The 19931-nt window shown below is 37.8% G+C and overlaps 1 protein-coding gene across 5 annotated transcripts; it reads left to right on the forward strand.

Moving 5' to 3' along the window:
* Nucleotides 1–959: 959 nt before the first annotated feature.
* arl13b (ADP-ribosylation factor-like 13b) lies at nucleotides 960–16414 on the forward strand. 5 transcript variants are annotated; one of them, XM_007246690.4, is made up of 10 exons: nucleotides 960–2307; nucleotides 6533–6603; nucleotides 6733–6982; nucleotides 8689–8794; nucleotides 9240–9442; nucleotides 9956–10070; nucleotides 10200–10362; nucleotides 11008–11127; nucleotides 11878–11946; nucleotides 13434–16414. In XM_007246690.4, the coding sequence occupies exons 1-10, from the start codon at nucleotides 2249–2251 to the stop codon at nucleotides 13508–13510; spliced, it is 1233 nt and encodes a 410-aa protein (XP_007246752.2). In that variant the 5' UTR covers nucleotides 960–2248; the 3' UTR covers nucleotides 13511–16414. The 5 variants fall into 5 exon arrangements, with proteins under 5 accessions (XP_007246752.2, XP_049325622.1, XP_049325623.1 ...); XM_049469665.1 differs by having other exon boundaries at nucleotides 13606–16414; XM_049469667.1 differs by lacking the exon at nucleotides 960–2307 and adding an exon at nucleotides 4938–5149 and having other exon boundaries at nucleotides 6537–6603.
* Nucleotides 16415–19931: the final 3517 nt, after the last annotated feature.

Genomic DNA, 19931 nt, shown 5'->3' on the forward strand with positions numbered 1-19931 from the left:
TCTACAATCAGAGATGGTGTGGAGAGACATGTCATCTGCTGGTGTTGGTCCACTGTTATATCAAGTCCAAAGTCAGTGCAGTGTTTTCCCAGGAAATATTACAGGCCTTTTATGTGGATTTCATTTTCCAGCAGGAGTTGGCACACTGCCCACACTGCCAAAAGTAACAATTGTTCTTTTATAATACTCAAACTTTCTGAGACACTGATTTTTGGGTTTTCTTTGGCTGTAAGCCATGAACACTTACAATAAAAGAAATGAACGCATAAAATAGATCACTCTGTGTTTAATACATCTATATTATATATGAGTTTCATATTCTCAAATTATTTGAGATGCACTAGTGTGTATAAAGCTCTGGAAAAAATGTAAGAGACCACTTCAGTTTCAGAATCAGTTTCGCTGATTTTGTTATTTATAGGTTTATGTTTGAGTAAAATGAACATTGTTGTTTTATTCTATAAACTATGCACAACATTTTTTCCCTAATTCCAAATAAAAATATTGTCATTTAGAGCATTTATTTGCAGGATATTAGATATGGCTGAAATAACAAGAAAGATGGAGAGCTTTCAGACCCTTACGTAATGCAAAGAAAATAAGTTCATATTCATAAAGTTTTAAGAGTTTGGAAATCAATATTTGGTGGAATAACCCTGGTTTTTAATCACAGTTTTTATGCATCTTGGCATGTTCTCCTCCACCAGTCTTACACACTGCTTTGCAAAAGTTCAAGCAGTTCAGCTTGGTTTGACGGCTTGTGCTCATCCATCTTTTTCTTAATTATATTCCAGAGGTTTTCAATTTGGTAAAATCAAAGAAACTCATAATTTTTAAGTGGTCTTTTATTTTTTTCCAGAGCTGTATATGATAAATCTTTAATTATGAAGCCCATAGCTCAATAATCCATTCCTTCCAGTGGGGGGCGAGACTGCGCTTATCCCCGGGCCGCTGTGGGCTGTGAAGGGAGAGGTAAATCAGAGCTGCAGCCATAGCAGCGTAACCAGGGCCGGGTAAACAAAGCGGAGCAGCGGCGGCAGCGGCACCTCCACTAACCCTCACCCCGGAGAGAGACTCGCTCCTGCAGGCGGAATTTACACTGAATAACCCGCTTTAATACAGACATTATTTTCCTTCAGGATTTTAGCAGCAGGAGACGCCTCGTTAAAGCTAACCTAGGTTAGCTAACTAGCTTAGCTGGCTACTGGTTACTTTTAAGCCAGCCTAGGTACCGTTAGCTTTAGCTTAGCTAGCTAATTGAGAGCTTTACGCTGTATTTTGAAATATTTTTAAAAACTTTTATTGTTTTTAAATCTTTATCTGATAGTTTAAATGGTTTACGAATGAGAACATGCCGCTTTATTTGCTGTTAGACGAGAAGAGTTACCAACAAGTGGGGTTTAGCTAGTTAACAGCTAGCTAACTAGCTAGTCAGGTTATGTAACGCTAACTGTAACTTAGCAACCGTTACCCGGATGTATAACCTAGCTAACCTAGGTTCCGTTACTTTAGCTGGCAAGCTAAGTTAGTTAGCTTACCTGGGCTAAATAGTTAGCTAACTAAATAGTTAAATAACTATTATAAGTGACCCTTACATGTTTAGCTAATTAGGCTTTAATTTAACTAACGTTTTTTAAACGTTAGCTACATTTCACAATGGGCTGCAATAATCGACTAATATTGATTATATAAATTTGTCGACTACACATTTAAATGTCGACCAATCGTTCATTTGTAACGGTACGTTAACTTACATGGCTTAATTACTCACACAGGTTACACTCAACTTAGTTTATGTCTCCAAAAGTGCCAGATTTTTACACAGATAACAGATTACATATTTAATCACTGAATATCAGTACTTTCTGCGTTTAAACAAAATCCAGACATTTAAATGCCTTTTAATTCTCATGTTCAGCTGTTTCTATCGTTTTTAGAAATGGAGACGATGCCAGAAAAAGTCAATGACTAGTCAACTAATAATAAAAACAAAAAACCAACAGATCGACTAATCGACTATCAAAATAATAATGATATCCCTAGCGTTACTTACTATCTGCCTCAGTCCAGCAGGAGCTGAAATTCAGTGTGACACCAGGTTACCAGATATTTAAGCTAGTTAGTCAACTAGTTATCTACTAATCTGGCTCTTCAGAACACAAGTAAAGCTCTCTTCCCAGCAGTTTGTATGAGGTAACAGTTATCTCACGAGCTAGACAGCTTCCAAGTCCCATGGTTTTGCACTGCCATGTTCAGTCTGATGGCGAACTGCTGCAGCTGGCTCAAACGGTGGCGTGAACCTGCAAGGTGAGTCTCTCTCTCTCCATCTGCAGTTTGAGTTGTTGAGCTGTTTGAGTTGAGTTGTATTAAATTGCTGAGATGACAAAACACAAAAAATTCTCAAACCATAGCAGAAAAAAATGTGATTTGATATGAAATGAAACTGCTTGATAATAGTTGAAGCAGTATCTCACTTTTTTTCTGAAAGAGTACTCAGTACCCTTTTAAAAGAAAAGTATTTTTAAGTATAATTTTTAAAGTATACCTTCAATGAAAAAAGTACATACTTTTAGCATTAAAATTAATATGTACTAAATGAGGTCCAGCACACTGCCAAAAGTACCAATATTGTAGTTTTTGTAGACACTGGTGTTATGGTATTAATTGGCTCTAAGCCATAATCATCATCAAAAACGCTTAAAATAGATCACTCTGTGTGTTGTACATCTATATAATTTCACAGTTTCACGTTTTAAACTGAAATACTCTTTTGGGAGATGCACTGGTATATATAATGTGTGTGTCTTCATTTGGGTGACAATGAAAAAAAAGGCCTTCTCAGACCACCTGAAACCAGCTAGCAGATACCAGATCTTACCAAGAGTCCCCAAAATAAGTCAAAAGTTGTTGTCTAGAGTGATTGTGCTCAATTCAATACCTTTTGGAATGAGTTAGAGTGGCATTTGTGATGCAGTGCTACTAATGAATCAAATTCTCCCAGCAGTCCTTCCAACTACTAATTTTCCTGTGATTACTTTTGATTTTGGATGAATCAGTAGATTAACAATTTTTAACAAAGTTTTACTTTTGGGTATGTAGTTTAAAAGTTAACTTTTAGTCTAGTGGTCTTCCTGCCTGCTCCTGGTGAACTACCCAGACCCATACTTTTGGGGTTCTAATCATAATCCATCCCAACTGATTCACTGAAAAAGTCCCTTCAGAAGTTCCTGATTGGGTGAATGGGATGTGTTAGAATTGGGTTAAAGTAGAAACCTATGAAATGTTTCTTGTCATAGTCACTTTCTATCACAGCACTCTCTGTGTCTCTGTGTGTAGTCATTATATGGTGTGATGTACTGTTAAAGCCCTGTTCTTCATTGCGGTAGATTTGCCCACTCGAGCATGGGAGCAGTTGACATTGAAGATCGCTTAAGTGAAGTCAGAACATCTGACGGATATGAACTCTGTGAAAACACCTGTCAGCTTCCCTAAGGGATTGTGTTTGGTTGAGTTGAGAAATGGCGGTGTTTTGCTGGAAATTGCACATTGTTTTTTAAGGTCTTGACAAGCACCTGTAACTCTGTGCACTTTGTGTTGTATTCTCTTGGCTTCAAGATTTAGCCTTATTGAGCTGTGCAAAAACCTTCTCGCCATATGTGATCACAACAACTGACTCACAGTGAGCTTGTCAGCTTTAGAGATAAAGCTCCTCTCTGACTCATCTCCTGCTGGGCAATGAGCTCAGACACTTCACTAGCCTTTGTTTTGGTTAATCTATTGGGGCTACTGTTAAATTGATCAGATAATAAAGAAAACGTTCTCATGAGCAAGAGCCACCATGCTCTTACTGTAGGTTATTCAGAAACTTTTGACTAGCTAGAAACATTTTTAGACACGTACAACAAATGCATATAATCTGCAGAATTATTGGAATACAACATATCAGTACTACAAAAGTTTTACACTATGTTTTGCAATACTGTGTAAATTCATAAAAGCTCATTGTCTAGTTTTAATCATTTACATGCAAAGATTGGTGGCATACAGTGTTTTTGGTGGTGCTTAAACTCAACCACTGGTTTGATTTTTTTTTTTATTAAGGATGCACCAAAATAATGGAGCAACTGAAATTTTTCTTAACTGAAAAGACCCAATAATGTATACCAAACAATGACTGATTTAATTTGAAGTCATATTGCAGAGCCTCCTCCCAAATTTTGTTGAGCTTAGACATTGACTCAGAGTTAGCATCCTGACCAAACCATCCAAGGCTGGCTGCTATGTCTGTTAGCATTGTTTCTATTTACCTTGGCTAAGTTTAGCATCACAGCTAGCTTACGTCAACCCGACCAAGGCTGGCTGCTTTGTCTGTTAGCATCATTTTTTTATTTATCCTGCCTGAACTTGACTGTGAACATCTTACTTGGGTTACCATAACCCAAATCAGGCCTGTTTTTGTGTCTGTTAGCATAGTTGTTAGCATTGCAGCTGCTGCTAGCATTATTATACTGGCAGAATAGAAGTACTGCCAACATAATATGACCCTTTGGAGAGGGTATAGCCTAATCTGTTGGCACCATACATTATGGGTCAGGACGTTTTAAAGCCCCCAAGCCATTAATATGTACTTATAGTAGCAATGCTTAACTGTATCATCAAATGCAGTCAGCATCATCAAATGCTTTGACACACTGTATTGTGTCTATGCCAATTATACCTCATATTTCTTATTTTGCTCTCCCTTATTCTTAAATAAACAGCCAGGTTCAGTGCTAGCCCGCTAAGCTACCAACTCATAGCGTCACTTTCTGCTTACGTGTGATTGGGTGAGCAGCTTTTGTCCTCCAGCACCCTGGCTCTGATCCTCTGAGGCTAAAGTGCAAATCCCTGGTGCTAATCCCAGTGCAAAGGGGCTGACCAGGGCCAAGACCGGGCACAGGGTGTGAGTTGTTGTGAGTTTGTGTACTTTGTAGAAGTGTGTGGTAAAAGAAAACTGGTGGAAGACACAATCCAGCTTGGTTGGGTTCAGTCCTGCAGATGAAGCTTGATGAAGAGCTCGGTCCAGAGCTCGATGAGGACGTCCTGGCTCCAGAGGACAGTCACCTGGATAGTGCGGTTGATGTCCCTGCGGCGCAAGTGCCGTAGTTAAGTATTTGTGTGTGTGTGTGTTTTGAGTGTGTTCTGGCCAGGGGTTTTCCTTTAAGTGTTTTCCATTGTGTTTACCTAAAGCAGGAGGGGGCGGGGCTTGTTGGCTGTTGGCAGCCTCTTTAGAGTTTGTTTAAGTTGCTTGGTGCCGGTGTTTGTCCTGCATTATCCTGGCAATGTGACGTAGCTTAGATACCCAAGTGGATGAGAGTACAGGAAGATCTCGTCACTGCTTTTTAAGATGATAATTTTTCAGATTCTTGGAGTGGATGTTTGAACAGCTGTACTTGATGTACTGCGCTGTTGTGAAACAACGTAAGGGGGGTGCACAGTGGGAATTGGCACAGATGCTAATGCCCTTTTTTTTGCTCTTTACGTGTGATTTGAAACTTTCCATTTCTGTTTTTAGGGGGGCTTTTCATTGAACACATTATTTTGTGTAGTCATCTGTAGACGATGAGACAGACTGGATTATGTCCACTGTGCTGATTCTCGCTGACTCACCCAAGTCAATTTGTTATGTTTATGCTGGTCAGGAAACAATGTATTAGCCTGCTCTACACTTAGCATGCGTGGCAGCAGCAACAGTGACACTAACTTTAGGCCCACCATGAACTTGGTTTTACTGGTCTAGGCAGGTCTGTGATGGTCAAGATTAATGAAAAGCTGGTTTCCATGAAAAAAAACTAACACTGTACTGATAAGCAAGCTGGTTAACCAGTTATTTACCAGCAAATTCAATGTTGCCATTGGTCAAGTTTATGCTGGAGCAAATCAGCAAATCAGATGCTGATCAATCAGCTTGGGTCATACTGGTCATACTGATCGGCTTTATGTTGGTCAGCTAGTTGGTCTTGATCATCAATAGCCTTGGTCTTGCTTGTCAACAAACTTGAGGTTTCTGGTCAGTCAGTTGGGCCTTGCTGGTCATGCAGGTCAAACAACTCTGATGCTGGTCAATCAGCTTGGATCACACTGGTTATACTGCTCAACTTCGTTATGCTTATCAACTAGTTTGGTAATTTGGTCAATAGCCTTGGTCTTTCTGATCATGCTGGTGAACAAACATGGGGGTGCTGGTCAGCTAGTTTGCTCTTCCTAGCCACCCAGTTTGATCATGCTGGATATGTTCATCAATCAGCTTGGTGAAGATGGTCGTTGTGGTCAACCAACTTGGTCTTACTGTTCATGCTGGTTGAGCAGCTTGGTAATGCTGATCAGTCACTAGGTGTTGATGTTTGTCATTCTTAAAAGTAATGCCACGGAATAACCCTATTTGGTTCCATATGAAGCCATGGACCCCAAATCTTTGTTCATAAGAATCACTTAAAAATATTGGCACGTGTATAAATTTGATAATGAATTGCTTGTGTTTGTTTGATTACAGGAAGGTGACGTTGGTAATGGTGGGACTGGACAATGCTGGAAAAACGGCAACAGTCCGAGGCATCCAGGGAGGTGAGGCCACAGTGTTAAGCCTTCACAGATGAATTTTTGTTACACAGTTAATCTTATATCATGACATGCTGACAAAAACAACAAATAAAACGTATTAACATTGTAACATTGTGTGACTCTCCTTCACAGAAAGTCCGCTTGATGTGGCCCCCACAGTCGGCTTCTCCAAAGTGGACCTGAAGCAGGGGAAGTTCGAGGTCACGATATTTGACCTGGGTGGGGGTAAGCGGATCCGGGGCATCTGGAAGAACTACTACTCTGAGTCCTATGGGGTGGTCTTTGTGGTGGACTCCAGCGACATCCAGAGGATCCAGGAGACCAGAGACACCATGGCAGAAGTTCTTCGTCACCCTCGCATCGCTGGAAAGCCTGTTCTAGTGTGAGTCAGACAGTCCTTACCTGAGTCACTTATTCTATAAGCCAGGATTAAGCCATGCTTTGTTTATGTGAATACACATTTCAGAAGATACAATGAATGGGCAGGTGCCTCAGTGTTAGGGGTGGGCAATATTATATCGTATACAATATATCGTGACACAAAAATATCATGATATTAAAAATCCATATCGTGATAATAGGGATGGTTTGTCTTATTATTTACTTTTAGTGTATTTATTGTATAATTGTTTTAGTTTACAGTTTTTGTTTGCAGTTTATATGCGTGGAAATATTCTGCAATATCTTTTGCTGCATTATATTATTTTATGCTATATTATTTATTTTGCCACATTATGATTATACTGTTATACTATTAAACCATATTCCTGAAATTAATTAATTATTTTTCTGTTTTCCTATTTTGCCAAGTATATTGTTATCGCAAAAATACCCTGAAATATTGTGATATTATTTTAGAGCCATATTGCCCACCCCTACTCAGTGCTTTTGTTTGTTTTACAGTTGTAATGCCTATGTTATTTTGATTATTGTCTGGAGTTTGTGCTTTTACAACAGAAATATACATGTGAGAAGCTGTTGTTAAATGTGAGATGCTTTACATTTTTAACATCTGTAATGTAGACAAAGAATGAGGGCTTCAAATTCATCTTGTAGAACATCTTGCATCGCCTGCATAGAAACAACAGTGGCAACAGTAGCTAGCTAACACCCATTCAGCGAAGAATAGTTACCAGTTACATTGTAGGGCAGGAACAGGTTTTTTTTTCACTTAAAAAAATGATTGTTGCCGAAAGTATGATGTATTTTTCTTAAAGTAAATAGCAATGTGGAAAAAAACCTTTTTGGCTACGTTCACATTACAAAGCTGAAGTGACTCAAATCAGATTTTTTGCTCAATATGGCTCAAATCTGATATTTTCATGGCTGTCTGAACATCAGATTTGAGTCACTTCCATATGTGGTCCTAAATCAGATATGTATCCGATCCATAGACATAAGACATGAATGTGAACGGTCAAATTTGAATTCATGCGTCTTTTTGATTTTACGCATGCGTCTCTTGGTGCAGCTGCGCAGCTATAGCTACAAAAACAGCAAAAGCAAACCGCCTGTACTTTTTTCACCTCCTCGACCTGAGCATGAACTTCAGACCAGCTGTTTACTCTTCACTCCAGCAAAAGATGGTCCACGTATGAGCTGCTAACTCATCCATTTCCCTTTTATAAATCTACGAGTCATCTCTCTAATATGATGTTTTTTGTTGTTTGTGAAGAAGGTGACATTTATACGTATTTATCACGTATCAGTGTGCGCATGTGAGGGGTTTCAGAGACAGAGATTTGTTCACTTTACACACAGATACAGATCACTTACAATTGTGAATGTAAACTGTCAAGATGGCCAAATCCGACCTGAGCAAAAAATCGTATTTGAGCAACGTGGCTTATAATGTGAACGTATCCTATGATGCTGCTGTTTGAGTTAAATTGTAAGTGTTCTCCAGTGTTCTGGTTATTTTTGAATGTTTTCCATCATTGACACTCTCCTAAAGTACACCACTTCCCTTATTGACGCAGATTTATTTGGCTTGGCAGTTCTTATTCTCAGACCAGGCGTTTCAGACATCACACACTTAGCGCTGTCACTTACAGCTCCCTTTCTTTCTTCTCTTCAATTGACCCTCAGGCTGGCCAATAAACAGGACCAGGACGGGGCGTTGGCTGAAGCAGACATCATCGAGAGCCTGTCGTTGGAGAAGCTCGTCAATGAGAACAAATGTCTCTGTCAGATTGTAAGTCTTTAATTAAAGTGCATTTTCTCACAATAACCACAGACCATTACCCTGTACCACCAGTTAGGTTCACAGACCGCAAAGAAATTATCATCCTAATTCTAGTCTTTTAATATCTTTCTAAGAAAAATCCTAATCATGAATCTATTAGATTCGTTAGACGTTTATAAATAGCAAAACTGTTTTCAGCTCTGCTTATATAATGATGCCATTATGCCTCTGAAATAAAAAAAAATCCTAAATGAGAAACAAGAAAACATGCAAGTTTGTAAGATATTTCTTAACACTAGTTAGAAAATAAGCTCCATTGTTCTAAATGTGAAAACTTCGTCCTCTTAGTAAGAGAGAAAGTTAACAGTGAGTGAAATGAATTAAAATAACATCATAATTCATGTTAAAACAAGCTTATATTAATAAAACTCAAAACTGTCTTTCTTTTTCACAGGAACCATGTTCTGCAGTTCTGGGCTATGGAAAGAAAGTTGACAAGTCTATCAAAAATGGCCTCAATTGGCTTTTAAACAACATCGCCAAGGATTACGAGGCAATCACAGAGCGTGTCCAGAGGGACACAGCAGAGCAGCGAGCACAAGAGGAGCAGGACAAGAAAGACCGAGCGGAACGAGTAAAGAAAATCCGGGAGGAAAGGTTAGTGAGGGATCACATTCTGGATATCTTTTCATCTATTTGTTTCCTTGTCTGTTTTTGAGTTATAGTTGCATAAAATCACCTAAAATCTAGCAACGAATAAATGAAGGGTAGTAAAACCATTTAGCATTAATGGAAACTATTTGGATTTAACTAGTAATGGGCGTTTATGTAACTTTTTAACACTTCTAAATCATCACACACTTCCCATAGACATAGCATTGAGCTGTTACTTATCACAATCAGCTTTGCTTATGTAGTTTCCTACACATATGGTACACTCTTATTTATACAAGTGTGCAAAAAAAGCACATTTTAAGGCTTAAAAGGCACAAGGCAGTACAAGTCATTCTATACATCCATGATAATTGAAGAAAATGAATGTTAGTTTGTATTGTGTTTTTTGTGGTATAGAGGCAATGTAGACATATGACAGAAGTAAAAAAACAAACAAAAAAAAACTTATGACTGTCATTAAAGTCAGTATTTTCCTTGGATTTGTTCCTCCCACAGGGACAGACAAGAGCGTGAGGAGGCTGAGCGAGAAGGCAGACAAATAAAGGAGGAGGAGTCAGAGGACGCCAACATGCCCAGTCCATTCCAGCCAATAAACAGTGTTATTACTGAGGTGAGTGACTCTCTCAGCAAAGGGGATAGGTGATGTGTTCTTGCTTTCTCATTTGACTTGTGTAAATGCAGTAAGGTGCTTTTGTTAGGTTTGTTAAAACAGGATTTTGTTTTGGTGCATGTTTTTCAGAACGAGGATAAATTGAAAAAGGAAATGGAGAAGAAAAAGCAGCGAGGAGACGGACAGCGAGATGGTGATCTGGAGCTGAAGAGCAAACAAGAAAATGATGAGGAGGACGAAGAGGAGGAGGAGGATGAGAGTGAGAGACAAACACCAGAAAGCACAGAATCAGGTTAGTTTTTTTTTCCTTGTCTTTTTGATTCCTCCATTGCAGAGCAATGAAATATATTTGGTCATAAAAAGGGCTTTTTTTGTCATTATTCCAAATAAACAAGTGTAGTTGACGACACCCACAATATAGTCAAGATAGTAAATTCTGTATTTTCATAATGTTATCAGAATATGATGTGGTATGATTATCTCAGAAACTATCACAGAATTACAGAATGAATTTGCTCTAACTTATTTAAACCCTTTAATTTTATTGTCTCTTCAAAAGTGTTCGGACATGTTTGGTCTCGTGGGTTTTGTTCTCACTTATTTACTACACCACAGTCACAGTTTTCAATTATGCACAATGCTGAGAAATCCTAGAACACTTTGGTTAAGAGTGTACGTTTACTGAGAATTTGATCACTAAGCTACAATCCATCTCTCTTCATTAGATTTCTTAATCAAATTTGAGACTGTTTACATGTCAACATTGAATAATCAGATAACTGCAGTAGTCGGTTACCATTTTCTTCCTTTAATCTTGCCACCATAGAAATAATCTACAATTTTAGTATATTAGTCAACTGGTCAATTTTAGTTAGTTTGTTCAGCATCCAAGGTTTTTATTTTTTTTAGGTATTAAGAGGTTTTTGCTCTTTCTCAGGTCTCGGAGACCAAACCAAAAAGAAAGTAAAGAAACTTCGTCTGAAGCGGAAAAATAAAATCGACCCTCTCAGAATAGATGACTCCGCCAAAAGCCCCACACCACCTCCTGCTGTACCAGGTAAGAACATATAGATTGTGATTAAACCATATTTTTTTCATTAATAGCTAAAATGTGTTCCTTCAAAGTAATGAAACTTACCCATTTTTTTTAAAAAGTTGTTTAAACATTTACTAACCTTTAAAAAAAGCTATATGCAGATCAGTCAAGCAATAATACCACCTCCCTGGGCTGATGTCCAAATTGTCTCCTTCACACCGCTATCAAAGGCACACTGGTGCTGCTGCAGCTCAGCCAATCAGCTCTCCCTCCTTTTAAACCCATACATCACCCAAACTACACCTCCCATTTTTTAAACCATTTTTAAATCAGCAAAAATCAGGGGGAGTAGTGCCCCTTTATACAATAGTTTGACATCCATTAAACATGAACCGGCAGATATATTGGCACCACACGTAACTTCAGGTGTGAGCTAGATAGATATAAAGCTAGAGTATTTTAAATGCTGGGTAATAGAACATTAACTGGAAATTTAGAGAGCAATCACATCCTACAGACCTACCAGACCACTCTGCTTTTAGATTAATTTATTAGATGTTGCAGGGACATGCCAATACACTGTTATATTAATATTAATTATAATATTTAACTCCCTCCCATCTCAGGAATACTACTTCTTTCACTGATCCTCTTTTTCCCCTTAGCACTCAAAAGTGCATATGCGTTTTTTTAATTTTGTGCACAGTCATCCTTATTCTAACCACATTAAACCAGATTAAACAGATGTGTTATTTTGACTTGTGTTTTTAGTTGGATGGGCTACTCCCAAAGTTTCTAGACTCCCTAAGCTTGAGCCGCTTGGAGATACAAGGCGTTCTGGTAACTCCTGGTTTTATTTTTGATGTTTTCCGCATGTTTCACCTCATTAACTACTAACAGTCTGTTTTTCCCCTCATTGTTTTTGTTCTAACCAGGTCTGCTTGTCCATGTTTTTATCAATGTCAAACTAACAGACATCCCACAGTCTCGTGTGCTTCTGTTTTCTCTCCATCTGTCCTGTCACCATGTCCATATAACTCTGGTACATATGCACTGTGTGGATTTTATTTGCCATTGTAACAAAAAAGTCTATTAATGAAACTGCATTGCCAGAAAGTGTGTGGAAAGTGAAAAGTTTGAACTTGACATTTAGGCTAAAAAAGGAAAATCTTTAAACAAAAGTGGACGACCCATACAGATACAATATATTATTGCTTACAATATGTTTATGCAGAAAGTTGTTGACTTGAGTTTATATTCTGAATTAGTCCTGAATAAGTCCTTATGAATTAGGACCGTATAAAATACATTAGGTTTTGTTTTATTTTTCATTTAAGATTTACTTTTCTTATTCAGAGTTTTAGGGCTTTAGAGTTAAGGAAATTTAAAAAACTACCCTTATCGAAACACTGTATTTACTGAATTAAACTAAAATATGTTTTATGTACAGCACACATTCACATCTATGCATGCATACATTTGTAGTAAAAATTAATTTAACTATTTCCCAAGAGCAGCAATCAGCTTTGGTTCACACTTTTTGAATGTCAGTAAAATACATCTGCAGTCTACAAGTGCATGTTTTCAGCCGAAAGCAAATGTACAAAACACACTAAACAATGTTTTGCATTAATATTCATTGATTTATGTTTATATAGATATATGTATATATTTATTCAGAGTGTTGGTGTTATTGCTGCATTTTTTTGGTGCTGTTTGCATACCTGAAACTAGTGCCTTGAATGAAATTCCCACATGTACATAGACAGAAGCGTGTTGAAAGTGACTAGTAAACAGAATGAATTCAGTCTTTATAAAATACACTATACATTTAATACAAATATTGTAGTGTATTTATGCAGTTTTTGAATGACTAATTTAATTCTGATTTTAAAATCATTGTTTTTGTGGGGTGGAGTACCTCATTTTTTACTCCTGAGCAGTGTGCCCAAAATATTTCTTGCTCTTGGGCTCCCCCTACAGTTGTAAAGTTTTATTTACACAGCATTGTAATGAGCCACAACTGAGAGACACATTTTTACACACGCATTTCTGGACAAGCTGAGAGATACAGAAACTGTCATTACAGTGTTCTACAGTTCTTGTTGTTTTTTTTTCCTGCTTCACCAAAGTTACATAGTGCAGTTAGTAGCATGCTGAGCCCAGAATAGAATGGGAAAAGTATAGAGACTCTCACTATTACATGTCATTGATTTAGATTTTTTTTAAAGCTGTTTTATATGTTAAAATGCTATAAGTTATGCTGCTTTAATAGAACAGATCTTGCTAACCCGTTTCTTTTTTCCACCGTTCTCTCCCATTGGCAGATTTCTTTGGAAAGCCCCTCCCACCCGTAGCAATTAGACAGAGGCCGAACGGCGAAACTCATGATGTCATTTCCTAACCCCAACTCTTCTCATTTCCCCCTTCCTCATTTGTATTCGAATCTTCGCCCCCCAACCAATCACGGTCTTTTGTTTTATTTTTCTTATCTCCAAGCTCGGGCTGTGTAAAGAGCTACTCTGGTGAAGGGACCTATGACCGAGGATCTGATCAGGCAACCAGTGGAGAATTAAGACAGATGGAACACATGTCTGTTGACCAGCCAATGGCCTGCGAGGGGGCTGGGCTAAAGTACAGAGACTGAAAATACAGAGATTCTCTTTGAGCAGTGATCATGTGACGGGAACATGACGCTGAGACTGAATTCATCTGCGATGGACAGTTCGTTCATCTACAGTGTACAGAAAAATGTGCACATTTTGTTTTGTTCTTTCCACACGTGGTGGAAAGAGTGGAATTTTAAAAGGTCCCCTTCCTCTAATGGATTGTGTACATAAGAAAAGTATAAGAAATAAATCCCACCTAACTATTTGCAACTGTGAAACACATGGCCTTTTCTACACAGGTCTCATTTTCAGAGGCTATATAAACTATATATACAGTATGTATATATCTCTATATACAAAAATGAATCTTTATTGTAAAACACTACAATTTTTGATATATGGACCTTCTGTAATTTGCATGGTGCAAGACTATTCTGGCTGTCATGGAAACTCTCTTCTCAAATCTTCTCATTATCTCCATTTTTGCCATATCTTTCACTTTTTGACCTAATTTGGAAATGTATGAAATAAATAATACCCTAGTCATTCAAAAATGGTTGCACCGAGAAGAAGCAATAAACAATTAAATGTTTAGACTGATTTGGGCTATATTTATTGAATTAAAGCTGCTAGCCTGTGTACGTTCAGAAAAGGTACAAACATGACGGGTGCAATTATTTTATTTTATAGGTCAATAGAGTTCTCCAAATTTATATGGGATAAAATCTGATTACATTTATCTTCCATTAAAAGTAACAAAATACTTTTTTTCGTTCTTCTGTAAAGCAGACAGCTACAATATGTCTCATGTTCACGCATACAGATGAGCGCTGGTGTGCTAAAAAGCATGTGATTTATGAAATGCACTGTTTTTATACATTTCATTTCTGTTCAGTTCAATTTTTCTTCAGAAATGTTCTACGTACCAGTTCCAGTCAAATGTTTGAGCACACCATAAATGTAGAGGTTTTTAACTATTGTACAAATTGTAGATTAATACTGGAATAAACTTGGAATTATTTAGTAAATAAAAAGGTGTTAAACAAAACAGAATATGTTTTTATATTTTAGATTCTTCTAAACTTGTCAATGTTTAATTACTTGAATTTCTGGCCTCTTATTGTATTTGAGAGCATCAGTAGTAACGAGGTAGAGTTACAGGTATACAGTGAATAGCTCTATTTGAGTAATGCTCAAATCTATACTATGGCTGTCAATATGAAACATTTTCAGAACTTTTAAAGTATCCCCATGTGCACTTACAAAAGCCACTGAAAATGTTATGATGAAACTGGCACTCATCAGGATCTCCCCAGGAAAGGAAGAGCAAGAGTTACCTCTGTTGCACAGGATCCTTTCATCACAGTTACCATCCTCCTGTGTTCCTTCATATTCTGAATGACTTTAGTATCAATTTATAATGTGGGATAAATAAACCAATTCAAACATTTAAAGAGGTGTGTCCAAACGTTTGACTGGTATTCTATGTGGTTTTCAGTTAAAAAAAAAAAACTCTTAATTCAAAGTTCACATGCAGACTACACACTCCGGAATTCACCAGCAATGTGACACTACTTTAAATTGAGTGGATCTTGAAAGGACAGAGGATATAAACATGGATTTGTCTCTGATTTCAAAAAGTATAGATATATATATTTAAGTAACTTTATTTTGCTTTTGTTTTAAACTTTGTTTGGAAAGGACATTTTGTTTCAAACAGTAGCATTTTAAATTGTTACAGCAGCTTAAAACTTTGTGAAATATTTTTTAACAAACCAAAATATTGAAAAAAACTTATCTATTGATTTGTTTTAATCCCCAAAATGTGTGTTCATCGTCCAGATTGCATTGTTTCAACTGTAATCTAAAAATGCATCCCTGAAAGTGCAATGTTTTTGAAGGTACCATGATCAGTTTATGGACTCCAGTTTCCACTTTACTCTTGATCTTTATATGGACTTGACAGATTTTATTTATATCAGAGACATGTACTGTAAACAGTGTATTCCTGTTATTAGATATGTGTTTGTTATAGCTGACAATTGACACTATGGTTTACTTTAGTTGTTACTGTAAGTTTCACCTACTTATTTGTTTTTGTTATACATTATTATACTGTATATAGTAGTGCATCTAAAAATGAATATCATTGAAAAGTTACTTTATTTCAGTAATTCTGTTGAAATGTGAAACTAATATATTATGGAGAGACATGTCATCTGCTGGTGTTGATCCACTGTGTTTTATTATCAAGTCTAAAGTCAGTGCAGTTTTGTTTTCCCACAAAATCTTACAGCACTTCATGCTTCCCTCTGCTGACAACTTTTATGGAGATGTGGATTTCATTTTCCAGCAGGTCTTGGCACAAATATATTTATATTTTCTCACACACTGATATTTTGGGTTAAGCCTGACCATCAACAGTAAGAAAAAACTCAAATAAAATATACAAATTTCACACATTCAGCTGAATTACTGAAATAAAGTAACTATTCAACGTTATTTAAATTTTTCTGATGCACTAGTATATATTTGCCACAAGTCGATTACATTTCGTCAGCGTTATGTTTATCATTTCAACTAATTACCACAGTTTTCTTAACATCATATTCTCGTTTCCATAGCTTTCATTACAAGCACTTTTTTATCCAGTTTGTTTTTAATATAAATGCTATTAAATGCATAAATATTTTTATTCAGTTTGAGTCTGTTTTGCTTTATTGGGGAAAACTGTGCAAATGTACAAATGAGGTTCCAGTTCCCTCTTGGGCGCCATCTAGGGCTGCACGATATATTGGTTATGCATTGTCATCGTGATGTGGGCTATAGTATATGCACAATAGTATACATTGTCAGAAAAAAGAACATTTGCAATGTAAAGTAATTCTAATATGGTGCAGCCCTAGTGCCATCTGGATGAAAGATGAGATACGGATGAGCATGGAGGCATACAGGTGTTCCGTATGGATCCCGCTGCACATTTACCCATAGATGTTGCATCTGGTGTTTTTCAGCAGGATAATGTTCACCCACACACTGTTTCTGGTGGGGATATTCCTTGGAGATCCTTGCAAAGTATTTGTGGCGATAAATATGTTGTATTCAAGCTGAGAGGTCCCTGGGAAAACCAATTTCCTGTTGAAAGATGTCAGTTGAAGCATCACATGTGGCAGCAGGAGGTCCTGCACATGTTGCTGAGCTGTTAGCATACCTCATATCACTACTTGGCTTGGATGGATCTACATGTGTGCAGAACCAGGTTAAGAGTTGAGTCAAATAGTGAAATAGTGTGAACTGTGAACTTTGTCTTATAACCCTCAAACACTGAGTTACGAGCTGCTCCTGCACACAATGTCTGTCTACAGTATTTGAAGTGTTTGTTAAGCTTTAAAGTTTGGGTTTCCCCGGCCAAGCTGCGGCACACAAGCCCAAGAACACAATGTGCAAAACCAAGAATCAGCTAGAGTGATGCACAGCGCACACTGCCATTGATTTTTGGAACAATGTCTTCTGGAGTGATGAATCATGTGCTTCACAAGCTGGCAGTCTGACTGATGAATCTGAGTTTGGCAGATGTCAGGGGAGCGCTACCTGCCCGACTGCAGAGTGCCAGGCGTAAAGTTTGGGACGGCGGGTTGGAAGAGACGGTAATGTTAATACTAAAGCATTGAATGACATTTTGAAGAACAGTGTGCTTCCAAGGTGGCAACAGCTTTGGGAAATATCGTTTCGTTTGTGCAAAGTGAAGTTCCTAAAAGAATACGCTACAGGCCAAAGGTTTTACACTGCAAAGATTCGTCATATTGTCATTTAGAGCATTTATTTGCAGAAAATAAGAAATGGCTAAAATAACAAGAAAAATGCAGAGCTTTCAGACCTCAAATAATGCAAAGAAAACAAGTTAATATTCATAAAGTTTTAAGAGTTTAGAAATCAATATTTGGTGGAAAAACCCTGTTTTTTCAATGACAGGTTTCAAGCATCTTGGCATGTTCTCCTCCACCAGTCTTACACACTGCTTTTGGATAACTTTATGCCACTCCTGGTGCAAAAATTCAAGCAGTTTAGCTCAGAATCAACGGAAGTGACGGTAATGTTAATGCTAAAGCATTGAATGACATTTTGAAGAACAGTGTGCTTCCAAGGTGGTACTGATGAATCTGAGGTTTTAGAACACCACATTTTTTTTTTCCATTTATACTTGCCATTTAAGCACTTCGGCTCCAGTGATTGAATAACCTAAAATAATACAAAATCTATTGAACTTAAATGTCACCAATGTTTGCAACAAGCTGCCATAGCTTTAAAAGAAAAAAGATATTGTAGCGGCTCTGGGTTCTGTGTGTGGCTGCCTGTAGGCATGTTTCTATTCTTGTGTGTGTGGGCTCTTGTGTTTTGTTGTGCTGTGTTGCTCCAGCCTACGTATTGGTACCTCCCCCATAACCTAGGGCAGGGGTGTCAAACTCATTTTGGCCGAGGGCCACATTGGCATATTGGCTGTCCTCCGAGGGCCAGATGTAACTTATAAATATAAGAAAATGTAACCAAATGTAATATATGTAAATGAATGTAATTACTCCTTAATGTTAAATAACTCTCAATATATTATTTATTCAATCAAATATTACAGTTGCATGGAAAAAATGTTTGCTTGTTGCTCTATTAACATAAATCCTGTTATGAAATCCAAAAACTCCATCAATCAAGAACGAAACTATACAAGTGAATAGAAATGACATAAAATACAAGTTATATTAACTTTGATCAAAACGTTTGATACTGAAAAGAGGCTTAATAAATATAAAATCAAAAATTGTGAGCTGTGACAGATTTAGCATTTCCTCATCCAACCACTAGTGGGAGCTGCAGCAGCACAAGCCCACAGTCTTTACTGAGTCAGAGCTACAGCCCAGCCACGGGCTACAGGATTTTAAGTTCTTCTGTGTATGAAATAAAATAACCCCACTAACCGGATAATACAGCTCTCTACAGTTCATATTTCAGCCCAAGCAGCTAACAGCAGCAGTTTAGAGCAGCCATCCTGGAGTCACTGCTCGGATTACATTATAAACAGGTCAGTTAGCGCGCTGCTAACCTCAGGATGTTTATAACTACGGAGTTTAGAACACACCACGGCTGCAAGGTTAGACTGTTGAAGGCTACTGGAGACTATTAAAGGCTATTGGAGGTTATTGAAAGGGTTATTGGGGGCAGAAATCAGTAAAGGCTGGTTAGATAAGTGATTCACCTCCTCGTCCTTTGCTGAGGTGAAACTGCGACTAGCGATGTCACAGTGATGTTTATTAACCTCATTAAAACAGATTTTATCAGCTATTGTCTTATAAATATTTACACATAATTTATATCTCTTCTAAAAAGCATTTATTTTGGTCAGTAACACAAAATGCATACCGGTCTTTCGCCTTGAAGCACAGCCGTCCGTCTGCATCAACTTTTCTTTTTCTGGATATTACGGGATAAACATGTCTCAATTCCACCCGCGAAGTTACACCTTCCCTCCGGCAGGGTTTCCACATCAATGACTACACTGCCGTGTAGTGGCAGTAAGCCGTAACTTTGCGGGTAATACAATCGACAAGCATTGTGGGAAATGTATTTTTTGGTCAAAGAACGCTTCTGACCTATTTATTATAGACACTAAGATTTTACAAGCTCTCGCGGGCCACATAAAAAGACGTGGCGGGCCACATTTGGCCCGCGGGCCTTGTGTTTGACACATGTGACCTAGGGTATGAGGAGGGGCCATGCAGTTGGGTGCTGGTTAGGGCACTCACCGTAAAGTAGGTGGATAGTGAGTTGGGTCACTTGGCTCTGTTGGTAGGCTACAGATAGAATGGTTTTAGCTCTCCTAGTCTTGTTAAAGACTGTAAGTGAGTGGCAAACCGATTCAATAAAGGAGCTATTGAGCATTCAGCATGAGTCTCACGGGTCTTCCTTCCTCTTCCACGCCACAATATATAGAATAAAGGGGCAGATCATTGGTTTACAACTTGCAGCTGGTTTGTAGCAATGAAGATTAACTGAGTTTTGGAAATGTACGCAAAACAATGTGAATTTCTAAAAGCCCTTGTCTGTAGTAAAGCAGTGCTGGAACAGACTGCGTTACTGCTGTTACTCTCCACTGCAGTATTTACACACTTACACACATCACATTCACACTTTCATCATAATAACTAAAAAAAGACATAGAAACAC

The sequence above is a fragment of the Astyanax mexicanus genome, chromosome 21 (assembly GCF_023375975.1).
Source record: "Astyanax mexicanus isolate ESR-SI-001 chromosome 21, AstMex3_surface, whole genome shotgun sequence".
Classification (NCBI taxonomy): Eukaryota; Metazoa; Chordata; class Actinopteri; order Characiformes; family Acestrorhamphidae; genus Astyanax; species Astyanax mexicanus.

Excerpts from the sequence above, each read along its gene's own strand:
- arl13b (XM_007246690.4), top strand. The coding sequence starts at position 2,249 with ATGTTCAGTCTGATGGCGAACTGCTGCAGCTGGCTCAAACGGTGGCGT. Across the intron at positions 6,983-8,688 it reads GCTGGAAAGCCTGTTCTAGT|GCTGGCCAATAAACAGGACC; the intron begins GTGAGTCAGACA and ends ATTGACCCTCAG. Across the intron at positions 11,128-11,877 it reads ACCACCTCCTGCTGTACCAG|TTGGATGGGCTACTCCCAAA; the intron begins GTAAGAACATAT and ends TTGTGTTTTTAG.